The sequence below is a fragment of the Mesoplodon mirus genome, assembly GCF_964341445.2.
Source record: "Mesoplodon mirus genome assembly, chromosome: 12".
Taxonomy (NCBI): domain Eukaryota; kingdom Metazoa; phylum Chordata; class Mammalia; order Artiodactyla; family Ziphiidae; genus Mesoplodon; species Mesoplodon mirus.
Window position 1 is genome coordinate 49019766 of NC_138988.1, and position 20202 is coordinate 49039967.

General features: G+C 36.7%; 1 protein-coding gene across 5 annotated transcripts in view; it reads right to left on the minus strand.

Annotated features, from left to right (window-relative positions):
- Window positions 1-20202, minus strand: part of GOLGA4 (golgin A4) — a 111986-nt gene that overhangs the window by 43652 nt on the left and 48132 nt on the right. For 4 of the 5 annotated variants that reach the window (XM_082639861.1, XM_082639860.1, XM_082639858.1 and 1 more), the window contains 5 exons: window positions 14469-14567; window positions 13733-13862; window positions 12067-12254; window positions 11696-11779; window positions 9321-9468 (listed from right to left, as the gene is read on the minus strand). In XM_082639861.1, coding sequence (XP_082495987.1) covers window positions 9321-9468; window positions 11696-11779; window positions 12067-12254; window positions 13733-13862; window positions 14469-14567 — 649 coding nt within the window. The remainder of the gene's footprint in view (window positions 1-9320; window positions 9469-11695; window positions 11780-12066; window positions 12255-13732; window positions 13863-14468; window positions 14568-20202) is intronic. The other variant, XM_082639859.1, reaches the window with a different exon arrangement.

Consider the following 20202-nt stretch of genomic DNA (forward strand, 5'->3'; position numbering starts at 1 on the left):
ATAAAACATCAATTTTCAAGATGGGTTTTAATCCTTTTAAGAAACATATACGCAGAGGTGACAGTTCATTGACATGTGTAGTATTTTCACTCCCAGTGGTATAAGAAATGTGGAACTTCAACCTATGATATCTCATTTAAAAGCTCCTTTATTAACCACAATTTGACTTAACAGACAGTGGTTTGTGCAAAAGAATTGGATACCTGAAGCAAACACGTATTCTAAAGCACTTTCTTAATGATGAACTGTAGTAGGTATAGAAAAAGGCAAGAGAAAGGCTGAATTCTGGTAACAGCCAGGAAACACAACTTACTTTGCTCACTATATTAAAAAAAAAACCAAAAACACTTCTCTGGCAACCATGTTTTTGATATTAAAAAAATCTACCCAATTTATTCATTTTATATACACAAAGTATAAAACTATAGCTCAAATAAGGTCTAAATTTCAAAGGCATATTAATTAGCTGAAATTATTTTTAAAGATTCCTACTCCAACTTTACTGATATTTGCCTGCAAACACCAAGATGATAATCCTTAGACATAAATATGTTGGTAAATAAAGTATTTAAAGGGAAATGCTCTTTGTTTTAGTTAGATATTCTTTTCCTATAAATTCTGGTGTCGAGCATTAAGAAGCACCTCTTGCTAGGAATAAGAAATTAGTTTCCTAGTTTCTCAAAAACGAGTGGAGTAAAGTGATCAATTACGGGAAAGAAATTCTGTAACAGAGTGCTTACTGCTTAGTTTGAGCTGAAGGTTTAAATCTGGGAAAGAAACACATGGGAAAATGGAAGGACGATATTTTTAAATGCTTATTAGATGTCATCACAATCTTTCCCTTACTGCTAATATTTGGCATGTAAGACTGCACTTACATTGGCACTTCTAAGCACTTCACAGAAATATCTTAAATCAGGCTCTAGAGAACCTGAAGATAGTTTTGATATTCTGCCAGCAAGACAGAGTTTGAAATGGAAAACTCTTGTCAATTAAGCAAAATAAAACAAAACTGTACACAGTCAATACCAAGTGAATTTTCATTGTTTTCTTTAAATTCCAGCATCCAATATAGTATAAAAATAGATGTAGTGCTCTCACTTTCTCAAGTAACAACAAAAAAATCTATGCCACAAAGTTCCTATTTGGATATAATTTTCTAATAGTTAACTTTTCTAACCATACTCAATAAATTTTAGTATATTCTCCTATATTATAGTCTAATTTCAGTGTTTAATCCTCCAAAATAGCTTTCCTAAGTCACTTGATTATCCATCATATAATGATTAAGGTAGGACAGATCTGGTTCCAAAGTTCTTTTCATCTAAATTTAATCCTTTCTTCCTACTTTCTGCCACCTTGTCAGAGAACCATATAATTTTATACCTAAAAAGACACCTTTGAGATGTCCTCATTCAAATGTAGGAACTGAGTCATCCAACTTCTCCTTCAGATGATAAATCAACTTAAATATACAGGATTTAAGGAACAATCCTTACCTTGCATTATTTTTTAAAACTAAGAATGCTGACATTGATCAAGCTCAGTTGAGCAATAATATACCTTATTAAACCAGAATTTCTGAACCAATCAATTACTGATGGCTTCTAACTCTCAACAAAATGCAGCATGTTATTATACCTCTGACAGACATACAAAAACTCACTGCTTTCCACCTCCATCTTGCTTTATGAAAATGTTAAGTCCTCCCAAAATAAAATAAAATTTTAAAGAGGCAATAAAACACATTTCTATATCCACATACAGAAAACTTATTTCAAACCCACTCTACACTCTACCACAAATGAAGCCACTTCCTTACAGGAAGTCTGCGTCCAACGAGTCCCATTTCAATGTTGAAGGAGGATATACTGAGAGCTTACTTACTAACCAGAAACATCTCACCTTCTAATCTTGCAACCAGACATAGTAAAGTGGTGTCCTTAGCCTATAATATTCTCAAGTGAATTCCCCACTCTTTCCAAAATGAAACTATGCTAGGATTTTAATGTGGAGTACTAAAGAAGTATGTTCTGAATGTCTACATAATTTGTCTTCCAATTAGCAACACAGGATAAGTGAGTGGGGAGAAAGAAAGCGTGCATCAGCCCCAGCTGACAAGTCTTCTGCCAACATGCAAGAGTGCACAGAGAAACCATGGTCACAGCACACACCAACAGGAAGGCTAAGCACGAACTGCCGCCAAATGTTGCAAGAACACGTTGTGTTCTTCCAAAGCAAAATTCAATGTATCTCAGGCAATTTTTGCTTTAAAAAAAACCCCAAAAACCTTTGAAAATACGTCTAGAAAAAATTGAATGTACCTTAAGAATGGTCCTCTGTCAGTCAAGAAAAAACACAGGGCAGACCTTTTATTGCTGGCTCATCACTTTCCCCTTCAGATGAGGTTTACTCACATCCATGGGAATTATGAAAATGGACAAATGCTCACTATATGAGTTACATGAGAAAGGTTGGCAATCTACAGCTCAATAATCCAACCATTCATTCATCATATATTTATTAGATGTTTGACATCTGCCAAGCATATGTTAGGCATTGGGTGATATAAAGAAAATATTTCACAAAAAGACAGTTGAAGTAATAAGGCAGGCGGGGTGGGGTGGGGGGGGGAGGTGTATAAAAGAACGAATCCTCAGGCTAAGCTAGGAAGAATGTGGCATTTGCTTTTGCCACTTCACTGTCTTTCCCCATCCTCATCCTCAATGTCCTAACCAATCATAACAAATAACAAATGCCGGAATTGAGATTCTAGCCCGCATTACTGTTTTGTTGCACTGTCCCAGGGGACACTTTACTGTAAAAATAACAAGACCCACTCCACTCCCCCTGCAGGGAAGAAGCAAAGAGGCAGAAATGTGGAAAGGCTGCCACCTCTAGATTAACTAAGAAGCTGATTAATAACATCAAGAATGAATAAGTAAGCCAGTGCTTATTTCTTTACCCCAGCAAAAAAGCTGCTAAAATGCATGTGATATAAAACCAAAAAAACACAGCTAGTACTATGAAATGAATGAAATGCAAATTAACAGAAAAAACAACACAAAGATTTATCAGAATTTCCATCCAATCATCAAGTGTCTTTTGTGAATAAAAGCAAAAGTCTAGAGCAGCAGTTTTCAAAGTGTGGTCCACAAATCCTAGGGTCATGAGACCCTTTCTGAGGGTCTATGAGGTCCTCCTGTTTCTAAATACACATCTGCATGAGGGCAGATGTTCTTCATATATTTTAACCAAGATAATATATCACAACAGATTGAATGTAGAAACAGGCATGAAAATACAGCTATCTTCTATTAAGCCAAACAATAAGATAAGCAAAAATGTAAAACAATGCCATTCTTCACACTAAATTGTGTTTTGGGAAATATGGGTAATTTTCATAAAAGTATTCAGTACTTAAATGTAATAGGCTTACAATTGTTATTTTAAATTGAACTTTTAAAAAATTTCTTAGTTTTAATTTCTAATATAATAAATATCAATCCATATAACCCACACAAACAAATACTCTTTGGAAACCTCAGTAAGCTTTAAGGGTGTAAGGAGATCCCTGGGATTAAAAAGTTTGAAAACCACTGGTCTGGAGTTTACATAAATGAAAATAAAATAATGCTACCACCTAGTGGCATAAACCAGATATTGCAATACTTATAAGTTGGGGCCTTCAGAAATTTAATAAATATCACATGTGCAATGGAAATCTACTTTTCAAGCCACTTCCCAAAATACATAACAGGATTCACTCTAAGGATTAACTATGCTTTGACCTTTAAAACTTTTACAGATCTATCCAAATTTCATGCACTCCTTACATTAACCATGCAAATTTACTATCAAATACTTTGAAAACATCAGGATGATCTTGAAAATTATTAGGCTAAAGCTAAGTAAATTTACTTAAATGGAAAGTATGATTCTGTAGCAAAGAAATGTGTTCCTCTAGTTGTTGGTGCTTCCCAGTAACACTGACATTGCCAGGGACATAAATAAGTGCAGGCTGACAATGACTTTCTAAAGGTATGTATGTACAGCTACTATTGTAGAAATGTATCAAGCACCTACAAATACACGACTATGAAATAAAAAACCTATATTAAATTAAAATCTAATTCCATTTAAAATAATAAAATTTTCCATCAGGTGTTCATTCAGTGCCAAAATGTGTACATACTACTCACCTAACATCGCATACTTAAATTCAACTTTAATTCACACTCTTTTGCCTGAGAAACATGGAATTTTCTTTGTAAAGCTTATTCTAAGTACCCATGATAAGAAAAAACAGCCCTTACCCCAGTCCTGTTCATACAAGGCTTGGGAAAGGCACCATGATTCACTTATTGGCATGTGTGGATGCACAAAAGTAAGATGTTTTGTGAGACTTAAGACTCCAAGAAAACTCTGTTACATAAATTATCAACAACTAACAAAGCACTTAAATACACAGGTGATTTTTGTGTGTTATATAAATATGCATAAATCTTATACATTATTTAAAAATAAACTCTATTTTAAAGGGTCCTTCAAATAAATGTTCCACTGAATGTCTTTGGTATATCAGGTTTATACTATACAAATGAAAAAGAAACTTATTTCCTGCACAAACACAACATGACAATAAAAAAGCAAAGAATGTTGTGAGTTAATCTACATTTTAAAATGCAGACAATCATATAAAACACAGAACTTCAGCAAAGACAGGGTACATGAAAGGGAAACAGGGTTTACAAAAGTCAATGCACTCTGGAAACTTTCCTAATCCGAGCCGAATATTTTATTCATTTTGCACAGTTGTAGGCAAGAACATTTTAAGGACAGGGTGTTAATACTATGATATGGGTTCTTTTTTGTAATGGCTATATTTAAATCTCTTAAAGGTAATTAACAAAAAAGACTAAAAGTCTATGGGTAAGACTTTATCCAGAGAAAAAATTCAAGAATGGAATAAGCTGTATTACAAAGTTGTTACAGTATTATTCAGAATAGTGAAAGTAGAAAATAATCTAGGTGCTGATCAATAGGGAGATGGTTAATGATGTACATGCATTCTGACAAAGCCATTAAAATGTTAGTACTTTAGCAACATGTAAAACTACTCCTAATATAATGCTAAATAAAGAAAAAGGAGCATACAAAATTATATGGACAATTATGATTACAATCGTATAAAATAAGGATTGAGAAAAGACTAAATGGAAGTGTATTGAAACAACAGCAACGTGCTTTCATTTTCTCTATTTTCCAATTTTTGGGTAATATACTACATTAACGATTAGCCAGCTACTCTACCTCCTATCCCAGGTAAAACATACACACACATGCACACAAAGAATACCCAAGACCTAGCGTGAACTTTAGCAGCATTAACATTCTGCATGGCTGCTGCATAGAAGAGGTAATATTCTAGACAATTAGTAATAATACCTAGTACCTAAAAAACCACCATCACATACTTAAGCTGAATCACCAGAATTCTCCAAATTTAAAATCTGGTTACTTGAAGATATGGCCATCTGTTTTTAAGTAACACCTAGAAAGGAATACTATCAACAGTTGTAGTAAAATGCTTGTAACAAATATATTTATTTTTGGTTTTCTTTATTCACTGAAATAATTTTAACAAAAGTGCTATAGTATTGTACTTCAGAAAACATGCCTACCAGTTCCACTGTAGAGCAGAATAAGTACTACAAGCTGATACAGCATCAAGTAGGCATGTTACCATATTCCCATAGACTTGGTATTTTATGATAGTATTATTCTTTTTAAAATCAGAGACACTCAGATTTCCTTTGTCCTCCAACATATGAGAAGCATCACAGTTTGTCTAGAAAAACTATGAGAAGCAGTGCAATAGACTGTTTTCTAAGAAAAGTAGTGAGGAATGTATTTGAGCCACACTTTGATCTCCAGAATAAGTGAACCCCCAAAAGTAGCCATTTGTCTACTAATATCCACATGTCAAGAACTGCTAAATATATGAGTTAAATTTTTTACAATCAAAAATGCATCAGGAGAGTTCAGATTCTTTGATAATTATTTTATGTAGACACATTTACTTCTAAAAACCTTAACAACCACAAACTTTAATGTTAGTGTTTCCTTCACATGGCCAGCTCTTATGTGTTTTTTAGCCTTTGAATTTTAAATCTAAGAAAGAGAAAGACAAACATTTAACAGAGCAATTGAATTCTCCAAGAGCCAAATGATGTTTATAAAAATTTATGAAAACTCTATTTCCTTTACAAAGACCTTTTCTTACTTTTAGTACTAAATTGGGACTTTTCTGTCAATTGGCATATGCATTTTATATTTGAACTAAGAATCACATCAGAACAATTCTGTTCAGACTCAACTAAAGCCATTAGATGAAATTCAGTTGATGCACAAAACTAACTTTCATTATAGATTTAAAGGGCAACATCTTCAATATGGAATCAGTCTGTTACAACTTTCTATCATAAACCTCAATAACTATGACTACAAATATAATTTTGAAAATATCTATAAAAGCACTCATAACTGTGTTATCCAAAGACTTTCTAAAATAAATATATCTATTAAATAACTGTAAATCTTAATTCTCTCTTTAAGTATTTATTAACTTTAAATATTTTGACAGTATTATTAACAGATAAGTTTCTCAACTTATAGGCTATGAAATATTACAAAAATATAGTTTTTAAAGACAAAATACATAAGAGGTACAATCTACCATGCATAAAATAAATATGGTACAAAGATATATTGTACAGCACAAGAAATACAGCCAATGTTTTGTAATAACTATAAATGGAGTATAACCTTTAAAAATTGTGAATCACTATGTTGTACACCTGAAACTTATGTAATATTGTACATCAACTATACCTCAATTGTAAAAATAAATAAATAAAGACAAAATACATCTGTGCTTTGGAGAAGAAAGAGAAGGAAGGCTGTATTACAAAAGAGTTGACTGGAACAGCAGCCTGGGAAATTTTTATCCTACATATGAATTAACTGTATATTTTGTCTGCCTTTTCATCATGTGCCCCTTTTTACTTGTTATTCATGGGTTTCTACCTCCTCACAAGATGCACTTCAATTTTAAAAGGAAATGTAATCCCTGACCAGCATTATTTTCTCTCAGCTGGCTACAAGAGTCAACAAAAGCAGTCCTAAAAATGAAAAGGCTTGACGTGAGAAGCTGAGACTCTGCATTAGGTTTTCTGCTCACGGAAAGCAAACCAGTTTAACAGCGTCTCACGAGTCTCCAGCTGCTTCAGCAAAGTCTTTAGAGATTATAAACTGAGAGATTCTACCCATTAATGCTCTCTGAAGGGAAATCTTAGGCTTTTGGGGAGCAAATTTCTAAATTTCCCAGCCACTTGTCAATAAAACAACTATAAGGAGATGAGGAGATATTTACGAGCACAACCAACTGCCTCTCTCATCCAGACCCACTCCTTTCCTTAAACCTTACAATCTGGTTTCTAAAATCATTTCTGAAACTGCATCCTGGGAATCAAATCCTCATGCAAATTAAAAGACATTTTAAAAAATCTTCATCCTACCTCCCCCACTTTTGGAAATGCCTCCTATATTCCCCCAGAAGCGTAAGTCTCCGCAATTCCTATGACTTCTCAGGTTACTTTTTCTGTTTTCATTTATGTCTCTTTGCCAAACTCAATATCTCTGTGTTAAGAGCATAGGCTCTGGACTCAAAATGCCCGGATTCAAATCCTGACTATACATTTACTCTCTGTGGGTGAATGTAAGCAAGTTACTTAACTTCTATGTTCCTAGGTTTTCTTGTCTCCTTTCTTATTTGTGAAATGAGGATAACAGTAATACCCAAGTCATAGAAATTTTGAGGATTAAATACAAATACATACACAAGTGAATACGAGCAAAGCATTCATGACAGAGCCTTGCATAAAGTAAGTGCTGGCTATTAGCAGCAGCAGCCGCTAAGGCTACCACCACTTCTACTACCAGTAAAACAATCTTTCAGAAAAATCAGCCTCTTCTACAGATCGAACCATAGGCTTCAACCTTAGGCTAACGACTCCTAAAAGATGTTCCGATTTTTTATTTCCAAATTCCTACAGGTCAATTCCATCTGGAAACCTCATGATAGGCCCAAATTCAAAGAATCTAAGCAAACTCACCATTTCACTCTATTCCTCAGTGTCCCCATTTAGACTTCCTATTCTGACTTCACCTGATTCATTCGGCCTCCTAACCTTAAAACTCTGGCGTCATCTTGGCCTCCTACTTCTCTTCTGCCCCTCCAAGTTAACTGGATACCAAATTCTGCAAATTTGACTCTTCCTCTCCTCCCCAGACCTAGTCAAGGTGGCCAAAGCTCTCAGTTCCCAAAGCCTGGATTTCTACCCTTGCTTTTAAGTTTGACTTTCCACTTCATTTCTTTTCTACATACAACACTGGCTTCCATCACGTTATGCTTTCCTATTACTGGTTTCCTTGTTTACCAAAGTCTAAACTCAGCTACTCACTTGTACAGACTTTAACAGTCAGTTCCTTCACAATCCAACTTCATTTCCCACTTCAGCAAGAATAGTTTCCAGTTGACACACACACCCCCTATGGTCACTGGGCCCGTTTATGATCTTAAATCTGAAATATGTGCTGCCCCCATCTCTCTGTTTAGGCCCATTCTATTCATTATCTGAGGCCCAAGTCAACTCACATCCTCACTAACCTGAAGGCACCAGTTCACCCTGCTCTCTCCTCTTTCTAGCATCTCTACTTTCTTTCCGAGCATTATTCAGTATCATACCTTGCTGAATACTGGTCTCTACACTTTACAGTCTAGCATTTATTGGGTCAAAACATAATGCAGTTATGTATAACACTGAATTATTCCATCATTCTCTTAAAAAGCAGACTACATCTTATACTTTTTATTTACCCTAGAGCATCCAAAAGGTAGCAGTTATTTAATATGTACCATGCTGTGCCTATTTGGGGAGTTTCAAAGTTGTAAACCTGAATTTTGATAGTCTAAGGCAGTGGTCAGCAAACATTTTCTATAAGGGGCCAGATAATAAATACTTCAGGCTTTGCAGGGCTCTACATAAACAGGCCAGGCATGGGCTGCATTTTACCCATAGGCCATTGTTTACCAACCCCTGCCTCTTCTGAGGAACAGTCCACAGTGTCTTTATAAAGAGTCTCTACAGTTAAACATTTTTATCCATATTTAACTAATTTTTCTAAATGTTGGTTGGTCAAGCACTTTACATGATTTTTGATTTCTAACATAAAACAAGTAACCCCTGAGTTCTTACCAGCTCTTTCAGATTTTTCTTTCTGTTCCCGTAATTCCTCTCCCTGGCTAGTCATCTGCTTGATGTGACTACGAAGTTGGGCAATTTCTTCTTCTTTGATTTCCAGTGTTTCATGCATCTGACGTTTTGTCTCTGCTATTACCATCCCCTAAACAGAAGTGCAGACTCTAAAGCGTTTGCGTAACAAAACTGCATTATCAATAGCACATATCAAACTTACTTTAAAGGGCAGAAAACATAATGTCTCTTACTAAGTACAGCATACGAATTATTTTAGTATTTAGTTTTTAGTATTTAGTATTTAGTTTATTTAGTATTTAGTCTGTGTCCTGTGTATACACTACACTATCTACTACAATAACTTCAGTTACCTGGCATATCAGGGTATTCTTAATATAAAAAATTATTTTAATAATATCTTTAATCTTTTAATTATTAACAACACATTTTAGTTAAAAGATTTATTTTATAATCTTTCTATAAATGTTTACTATAATTTTCCCTATCTTAGTAAACAGTTTATATTCAACAAAATACAGCCTTTAGTACTTGGCTCAGAACCAGTCATGAACTACAATTATTGAACTGCGCTGTAACACGGGGAAAGTCCCAGAGGCTGCTGAGAGTATGAGGTGACTGCTGCCACACTGGATGGACCAAGACTGCAGTACAGAGCTACCTGGTTTTTCTCTTTCCTCTTGTGACAGTCTCTGGTCCCAACACCACTCCTGATTACTATCAGTGAGGCATTCCTCCAATTTACTAATTGCTACTGTCTTCCCACTCTCTGGATAATCTACACAAGAAATGAAGGTCGCTAGGGGGAAAATATTAATCAAATAGTATATATTAAATCAGTCATTTGCAACTAACAAAAAATGGGTGGTTCAACTTCCCTCTTGAAACATAAGACTCTGTGACAGCTATTTTATGACATTAAGCAGAGTATTACCTTACTTCCAGGGTTTGTCAACCCTTTTGCTTTAGGGTATGACTCTTGCAGATGGCTAATATTAATGAACAGATTAAAAACCAGGTAAGTAGGGATTATACAAAATTCCAAAAGAAAATTGTGGGCCTTCAGTTTCTTCAAAAACCAAAGCACAATGGAAAAGAGAGAGAGAGAGAGAGAGAGAGAGAGGTGGAATCTATAGATTAAAAGAAGTCTTAAGAGTCACATCAACTGACTGTACTGAAAGAACCTCATTTGGATCCTGATTCATAAAAATGGGAAAGAAATGTAAGAGACAAAAGGGAAAATCTGAAACTGTCTAGGTAGTTGATTGTACTAAGGAATTGCTATTAAATTTTTAGATGTGATCATGATAATGTGGTTATATTTTTATTTTAAAAAAAGACCTTTATTTTAAATATACATTAAAATACTTATGGAAGAAATGATAAGATTTCTTAAATTTGCTCTGAAACAATCCTGGGATGAGGGTACTGGGGGCTGGGAATGTACAGATGAAACAAAATTAGCCAGGAGATGTTAACTGTTGAAGTTGGGTGATGGGTTCACAGGAATTCCTTTTATTAATCTTTGTACTTTTGTAAATGTTTTAAGTTTTTCATAATACAAAGTTTTTTTTTTTTTTTAAAGAGGGCCTTCATGAAGTTTATGGAATAGAATCCAGCAAAATGAATAGGATGAAAAAACTGCCAATACATTTCAATAGCAGAACAGCTCTAACATGTTCTTAATTACATGGCCACTTAAAATACTGCAGCTATAAAGTACCATATTAAAGAACACGGTGGATGATGTGGAACTAACTGGAAGCTACTTTTAAAAAAAGGACCCAAGAACCCGGTGCTGAAAGGCTTTGGTCAAAACTGTTTTGCCCATGAATTTTTTAGCTGTCTTTGCTGCCATAGCTAAAGTTGCTGTTCCAACTCTAAACTGCCAATCTCACTTATACATTCTAAAGTTTATTTGAAGAAATTTCTGTTTACGCTAACATATACATTACCACTTCTTTACTTTTTAGGCAATTTATCTGTGAGATTAATCTGTTTCCATTATATTTGAAAGACAATACTTATATCATTCACATTGAGTAATGCCTTAACTGTAAATAATTTAACTTTTCTCTAAAAAGTAGTTATGTTCTGTAAACAAATTTCTTTTGCAACAGTATTCTAATCTATAAATCAAAATGCTGACTGGGATCAAGAAATCACAGATTCAGCTTCACATGATACAAAACTAATGCTAATGGTTATATAAATCTAGAAATGAAAACAAAAAGATTTTTCATGGAAGCAGCTGTAATAATTTTGGAAAGCAGAAGTCTGAATGCTTCCAATTGCTTCCAAAAATGAATTGGGGTGCCCCTTGACAAATTTTAGTATCATAAGTTTTGTTGTTTTACCTTATCTTGTTCAAGCTGTTCAATTAAGTTCTTTGCATCACGCAACTGAGTGATAAGTTTAGTCTTCTCAGCCATATGAAGCTCCTAAAAAAATTTTAAAAATTCATTTCCATCTCTAATAAAGCTTCTCCTCATATGAGAACTCTAAACATTTTCTCTAATTTGAATACTCCTACAAGTCTAACAGGAGAAGAGAACACAGGATGTGTCAAAAGGATGGTAAATGCTATGAAGCCCAGGGCACTCAGGGGCCCTTTCCATGCTGTCTCGGAGGAAGGGGGAAGGCTTTCCAGAGGAGGTGCAGGCCACGCTGGGGCCTGTGGATCTAGCATCACAGGGCTGCGTTAAACCACAATCATTTTCTCTTTTACCTTCATCTTTTCTAGTTCTTGAAGTCTTTCATCTAGTTGTTCTTGCAGGGCTTCTTTTTCACTGGTTAACAGCATACATTGTTCCTTATGCGACCGAATGGTTTCCTTACAGCGCTGCAGTAGATTCTCTTGACGCTTAACTCTTTGCTGAAGTATTTCCAGTGTTTTAGCAGAAGCTCCATCTCCCACTATTAATAAAGCAGCATAAGCAGGGGCAGTCAGTGAGGAATCTAAGGGCTCCCTGGGAACAGCTACTCTGTTAGTGCACAGGACCATGTTCTCATTCCAATACTCTGCTATACTCTGAGCCAGATTGAGAAGAGAGGGGTGCCCTTCCAAACCTCTACTCTGCCACTATTTGTGTGATCTGCAGCTGAAGAAGCTGCGTAGTACATTCACCTCTTCTTCTGTGGTTCAACCCCAACCCAAATGGCACACAACACTCAAGAGTTAACTAATGTTATCTAAATCCACCCTCCTTCAAAGACAGTTTGATGACCATCTTTTGCTATTTACAAGTGCCTCCCATGTCTTAGCGCCAATCCCCAAAGGATCACTAAAGTATTCCTTCCAAAGCATTCTAATCTCATCCAGAGAGGAGTTCTGGCAAGTACAGCTTTCTCCGTCTCCTTACATTTATGACATAGCCCAGGGGTGTTTCAGGAGCCCTTACAGGTTGGTTGCTCAGATAAATGGCTGCTCAGCACCTTACTCCAGCACTGGCTGGACCAAAAGTTTATCACAAATCTCTTTGTGATAAAGCTAGTAAATAAAAAATGGGAAGTTTACTAAATAGGTACCACAAAGCCTCAAAGAGTAGGGAGGGCTACAGTTGGATTTTAAAACATAATTTAACTATTCCTTATTTTACAATTACAAAGCAAATAATAGGGCAAATATTGGCATCTTTGAATGTAGAAATACGTAAGCAATAATACTTAAAAACTAAAAGAGACAAATAATGACAAAGAGCATATTCCTTAATCTTGAGCAGACTTAACCCTTTTGTATGAAATCTAGCTACTGCTATCAGTAAAACAGTATAATATAATGAATTTCAATTACAATGAAAATGTGGTGCTACTCACAGACTTTCAAGTGTCAAAACAATTACTCACTTTCTCCTGGAAAACAATAAACAAAGAGCCCAAAAAACCATCAAAACTCTTGCATCTGCTAAAAATAGGTCCAAAATGGAGGCTTAAGCTAAGCCCCGCATCACCAAACTGAGACTTAATTACAGTTTCAGCCTCTCCCAGAAATGCAATCTGAAACCAGTGCATCAGGAATCACCTGGTCAACACTAGGGAGGTCACATGCCTGACAGACCCCTGCATCCCCTAAAAGAAAGGGACCTTGTCACAACCAATCCGCTTTTTGCTACTATAACTTCCTTGTCCCACTCCCTTCTGCTTATGAAAGTCTTTCATTTTGTACAGTTCCCAGGAGCTCTTTTCTATCTGCTAGAAGGGGTACTGCCTGATTCATGAATGGTTTAATTAAGTCAATAAGATCTTTAAAATTGACTCAGTTGAATCTTTCTGGAAATATTAGGGTCAGGGACACTTTACTTCTACCTCAGTCCATATCCACTACTTCCTGCCCTAGAATCTCTCACCATCCTCCTCTGGTTTTTAACGTAAACTTCTGACAAGCTGAAGCTTACCTACTGGCTCTACATCACCATCTGTGTTCTCTTTAGTGACGCATTCAGCCTCTGGTTCCATCTGCGAGAGTGGTTTTGGTAAATCAGCATTCATCGGGCCATTTCGTAACCGCTGTTTCAGCAAAGAAACCTAAAAAAAAAAATGTCCACTAGAAAAAAACCAAGAGAAACTTTGGCAGTAGTGCTTTCCTTGAAACAGAGAAGGAATAGAGTAAAAGATACCCTTTTTGCTATAATGGGGGAGGGGGGGAAATCAAAAAAAAAAATTTACTCCCAATGCTGCTGATTTTGATATTTGCTATTTTCAATGATATCTTAGCCAGAAAATACAATAAATCAAAAATTATCCTTAAAATTAATTGAGGAAAAGCAAAGAGTTTTAAAAATCGGCCATTTGGGACTTCCCTGGTGGTCCAGTGGTTAAGAATCCGCCTTCCAATGCAGGGGACGCGGGTTCGATCCCTGGTAAGGGAACTAAGATCCCACATGCCGCAGGGCAACTAAGCCTGCATGCTCTGGAGCCAACGAGCCACAACTAGAGAGAAGTTCACACATCACAACGAAAGATCCTGCATGCTGCAGTGAAGATCCCACATGCCACAACTAAGACTCGATGCAGCCAAATAAATAAATAAAATTTTTTAAGTCCATTTTTTAAACATCTGGAACCTATTAGATATCCCATCAAAACCCCTTTATGTTTCTTTATCCAAAAATTCCACACTTCTTTTTTTACCTGAGTCTGAAGGACACTGATATACTGATCTTTTTCCTCTAAAGATGCATCGAACTCCTCTTGGAGATGTTTTTTTGCTTGCTGGTCCATCTGGAGCTCCTAAAATGTAAAGGATTCATAAGCAGTTTTCAGTATAAAACAAAAAATACAAACCTGAAATTTTCAAAGTTTAAAAACCAATCAATCCAGATTTGCATTACTCTTAAGGTAAGGTATCAGCAACAATAATTAAAGAATAATCAGCATTTAAAACATTAGTACTTACCCCAACAAGTAATTCTGTTCCTTAAAGAATATGAAAATCCAAGAAGAAAAAGTATACTTATAGATCTGTAATCACTGCTGAATTGATAATTATGTAGAGAGGATTAAAAAAATTAGTTACTTAAGATAAAGGTAAAATTTTATCCTACTTTAAGACATCTTACCGTTTGTGCTATCTTATATTCACTTGATCTAAAACTGAATCGTTATATTAGATAATCAATAGAAACTTCCTCCTCCCAATACATGAAAGTGATCAATAGTCAAAACCAGAGGCCTCCTCAAATGAAAAGGTTGACCTAGTTGATCACCAAACAGTGAAATTTCAACTTCCTTACATGCTGCTTTCCTTAAGTCATTAATGAGCCTCCCTAACTAAATCCAATGGTCTTTACCTCTCCACTATACCAGTCACTAATAATCACCTTCTCAACTGAGGAACCTGCTTTCTGTGGCTTCAGGGCTCCTACCTATATTCCTGTCTCTCAGAGTTTCCACTGTGCCCTTCACTGATTCTCTCGGCAGATATCCCTCTGGGCTCAGTTCTGTGTCCTCGAGGCTTCTCCCTTTACACTTGCTCCATTAGAATGGTGCAGATTAACACCTGGAACATAGTGGATATCCCATCAAAACCCCACAATTTTTCTGGGATTCCTACTTTTCTAATTCTCTAAGCTCAAAATATTCAAAGTCACATTTTACTTATCTTTTGTTGACCTCTGCATATAACCAAATTCCTTCATTACTTTCTCTACAATGTTTAGGTCCTTTTTCCACATCCAAAACCATAATCCCAATCTCTAATAATTTTGATGATTAATCTCCTTTAGTAGCCTTCTAGAGAGAATTCTTACCTCAAGTCTACCTCTGATTTAATCCATCCCTCACACATTTGCTAGAAAACTTTCCTCAAACACTACTTTCAAGGACTTATAAGCAATGCCTTCTTCCTGAATTGCTTCAAACTTACTAATTCTCAAAACACTGAGGTACTAACTGTCCTCTACTCTTCCCCACACCCACATGGCCCCAAGATCTCAGCACATTTACTGTTCCTCTCACTACAGACTCCTGGCTTGACCTTCTCCGGCAGTAGGAGTCTCCAAATGCTGGTCTTCAGATCAAGACACGTTTTTCTTAGATCCAAATTTCTTTCATCTGAACAACTGTACTTTATTCTGAGACTGTGTCCTTCCTAACTTTTTTTATTATTAAAAAAAAACAACTTTCTTGCATGAAATAATGACAATAAAAGAATCTGGTTCCTTATTCTCAATCTCCTCACTTGAAAAAAATAAAAGTAGCCCTATGACAAGTCTCCTTTCCCCCATTTCTGGAAGGAACTGGAAGGTAATTAATTTCTCAGTCCCTGAAATCCAAAAGTCTGGAAAGCACTGTCTCCCCACCCATGACTCTGCACAGGCCAATTCTTTAGTAAGGACCAGCTGCACATCTCCTTAATAGCAATGCAGTCCTTTACTTTCTTTACAATTCATTTCTTCCAAATAATTTTCTACATTCTATCATACTAGACTCTGGTAATGGCATCCCTACCAGCCCACAAAAACTTCTCAATTTATATTATGATTTTCAGGTTTTGAATGTTTTCATCTCCTCATCTTAGGGTAAGAAGTCCTTGGATACAACAAAAGCATCTTTTTTTTTGGCCTTGCCTCACGACTTGCAGGACCTCAGTTCCCCAACCAGTAATTGAACCCAGGCCATGGCAGTGAGAGCACTGAATCCTAACCACTAGACCACCAGGGAATTCCCCAGAAACATCTTTTAATCATGTCCCCTTCTCCCTCCTCCTGCTACATTAAACTATTCAACCAATAAGTACTTCATAAACAATAAAGACCACAGTTATAAAGGAACTTAAGAACTGTCAACTTATATCCTGACTACAGCCCACAGGCTGGCTAGCCAGCTGTCCAACACCACCATGATAGAGATCTCACTAGCTCCAGAACTAGACCCTAGTATCTGGGTTACCTTCCACTTTCAGGAAGTTCTGATTAGACCCCTAGGGTCACTAAGAACAAATCTAATCCTTCTTCCATGTGATAGTACTTCCAAACTCTGAAGCCAGGCAAAATCAAACCCTGATTTTTCTCCCAAAAAACCTAATCTTCTCCCACTATTCCCTATCTCAGTAAACGATGCCACCATTCGCTGTCACTCAAGCCCAAATTCTTGGGGTCAATTTTGACTCTCTCTTTTCCCCCATGTCCAATCAACAGCAAACTCTCAAAGCATATAGCAATCTGACCATTTCTCACCACCTCTATCCCAAGCCCCATTATAGCTGCAAGAGTCTGTTAACCACCCCCAAATTACAATGAACATAATTTTCATTTTACTTCACCAAAAAGATTGTTGGTTAGGAAAAACAAAAAGATCCTGAAATACCTAATAGAAGGGACAGGTTAGCCTTAGAAGTTGCCACTGACTGTTTATGCAGGCAAATGATACACTATAGCTAAATAAGACATTCTTAGATCATTACAGGCACAATTTGGAGGTACTGTGGATTCAGTTCCAGACCAACACAATAAAGTAAGTACTGCAATAAAGCAAGTCACACAAATTTTTTGGTTTCCCAGTGCATATAAAAGTAATGTTTACACTATAATCTACTAAGTGTGCAACAGCATTCTGCTTTTTTAAAAATGTACAAACCTTAATTTAAAAAATATTTTATCGCTAAAAGATACTAATCATCATCTGACAATGCAAGGTTGCCACAAAACTTCAATCTGTAAAAAGTCAGGATCTCTGAAGCATAATAAAGTGAAGTGCAATAAAACTAGGTCTGGTGGGGTGGAGTCAAGATGGCGTACTAGGAGGACACAGAATTTGCGCCTCCTCACAACTAGGGCACTGACCAGGTATCGGTCAGGGACCATGGACACCTAAGGGGACAGGAGGAATCCCCAGCGACTGGTGATCTCTCCTTTTGGCTTCTCACCCCCGCCTTTTTTTCTTTGTTCTGTTGTGGTTTTACTTTACCTTGTTGCAGTTGTTTCAGGTATAGTTTTATTTCCTCTTATATTTTTTATCTTTCTAATTTTATTTTGTCTTCTATTCTTTGACATTGTACTGTTCCTTTTTTCTTTCTTTCTTTCTTTTCTTTTTTTTTTTTTTTTACTGTGCCACGAAGCTTGTGGGATCTTGGTTCCCAGGCCGGAGGTCAGCCCCAGCCCCTGTGGTCCAAACCCCTGGACTAACAGAGAACCTCAGACCCCAGGGAATATCAATCGGAGTGAGGCCTCCCAGAGGTCCTCATCTCAGCACCAAGACCCAGCTCTATCCAACTGCCTGCAAACTCCAGTGCTGAACGTCTCAGGCCAAACAACCAATAAGACAGGAATACAACACCAGCCATCAAAAAAAAAAAAAAAGGAATGACATAAAAATTTGTTGCAGACAAAGGAGCAAGGTAAAAATCTACAAGACCAAATAAATGAAGACAAAAAAGGCAACTTGCATGAAAAAGAATTCAGAGTAATTAATGATATTAAGGATGATCCAAAATCTCGGAAACAGAATGGAGAAAATACAAGAAACATTTAACAAAGATCTAGAAGAACTAAAGAGCAAACAAACAGTGATGAACAACACAATTTCAATTACTGAAATTAAAAATACTCTAGGGCTTCCCTGGTGGCACAGTGGTTGGGAGCCCGCCTGCCGATGCAGGGGACACGGGTTCGTGCCCGGTCCGGGAAGATGCCACGTGCCGCGGAGCGGATGGGCCCGTAAGCCATGGCCACTGAGCCTGCGTGTTCGGAGCCTGTGCTCTGCAACAGGAGAGGCCACAGCAGTGAGAGGCCCGCAAACCACAAAAAAAAAAATACTCTAGAAGGAATCAATAACAGAATAACTGAGGCAGAAGAATGGATAAGTGAGCTGGAAGATAAAATGGTGGAAATAATTGCCAGGGAACAGAATAAAGAAAAAAGAATGAAAAGAATTGAGGACAGCCTCAGAGACCTCTGGGACAACAGTCACGCACCAACATTCGAATTACAGGGGTCCCAGAAGAAGAAGAGAAAAAGAAAGTATCTGAGAAAATACTTGAAGACATTATAGTCAAAAACTTCCCTAACATGGGAAATGAAATAGTCAATCAAGTCCAGGAAGCACAGAGAGTACCCTACAGGATAAACTCAAAGAGAAACATGCTGAGACACATATTAATCAAACTATCAAAAATTAAATACAAAGAAAAAATACTGAAAGCAGCAAGGGAAAAGCAACAAATAACATACAACAGAATCCAGATAAGGTTAACAGCTGATTTTTCAGCAGAAACTCTGCAAGCCAGAAGGGAGTGGCAGGACATATTTAAAGTGATGAAAGGGAAAAACCTACAACCAAGATTACTCTACCCAGCAAATATCTCATTCAGATTTGATGCAGAAATTAAAAGCTTTACAGATAAGCAAAAGTTAAGAGAATTCAGCACCACCAAACCAGCTTTACAACAAATACTAAAGGAAATTCTCTAGGTAGAAAACACAAGAGAAGGAAAAGACCTATAAAAAACAACCCAAGAGGGCTTCCCTGGTGGCGCAGGGCTGAGAGTCCGCCTGCCAATGCAGGGGACACGGGTTTGCGCCCCAGTCCGGGAAGATCCCACATGCCGTGGAGCGGCTGGGCCCGTGAGCCATGGCCGCTGAGCCTGTGCGTCCGGAGCCTGTGCTCCGCAACAGGAGAGACAACAACAGTGAGAGGCCCGCGTACCGCAAAAAAAAAAAAAAAAAAAAACCCCAAAACAATTAAGAAAATGGTAATAGGAACATACATATCGATAATTACCTTAAATGTAAATGGATTAAATGCTCCAACCAAAAGACATAGACTGGCTGGATGGATACAAAAACAAGACCCGTATATATACTGTCTACAAGAGACCCACTTCAGACCTAGGGACACATACAGACTGAAAGTGAGAGGATGGAAAAAGATATTCCATGCAAATGGAAATCAAAAGAAAGCTGGAGTAACAATTCTCATATCAGACAAAATAGACTTTAAAATAAAGACTATTACAAGAGACAAAGAAGGACACTACATAATGATCAAGGGATCAATCCAAGAAGAAGATATAACAACTGTAAATATTTATGCACCCAACATAAGAGCACCTCAATACATAAGGCAAATGCTAACAGCCATACAAGGGGAAATCGACAGTAACACAATCATAGTAGGGGACTTTAACACCCACTTTCACCAATGGACGGATCATCCAAAATGAAAATAAATAAGGAAACACAAGCTTTCAATGACACATTAAACTCAATGGACTTAACTGATATTTATAGGACATTCCATCTGAAAACAACAGAATACACTTTCTTCTCAAGTGCTCATGGAACATTCTCCAGGATAGACCATATCCTGGGTCACAAAAAAAGCCTTGGTAAATTTAAGAAAATTGAAATTGTATCAAGTATCTTTT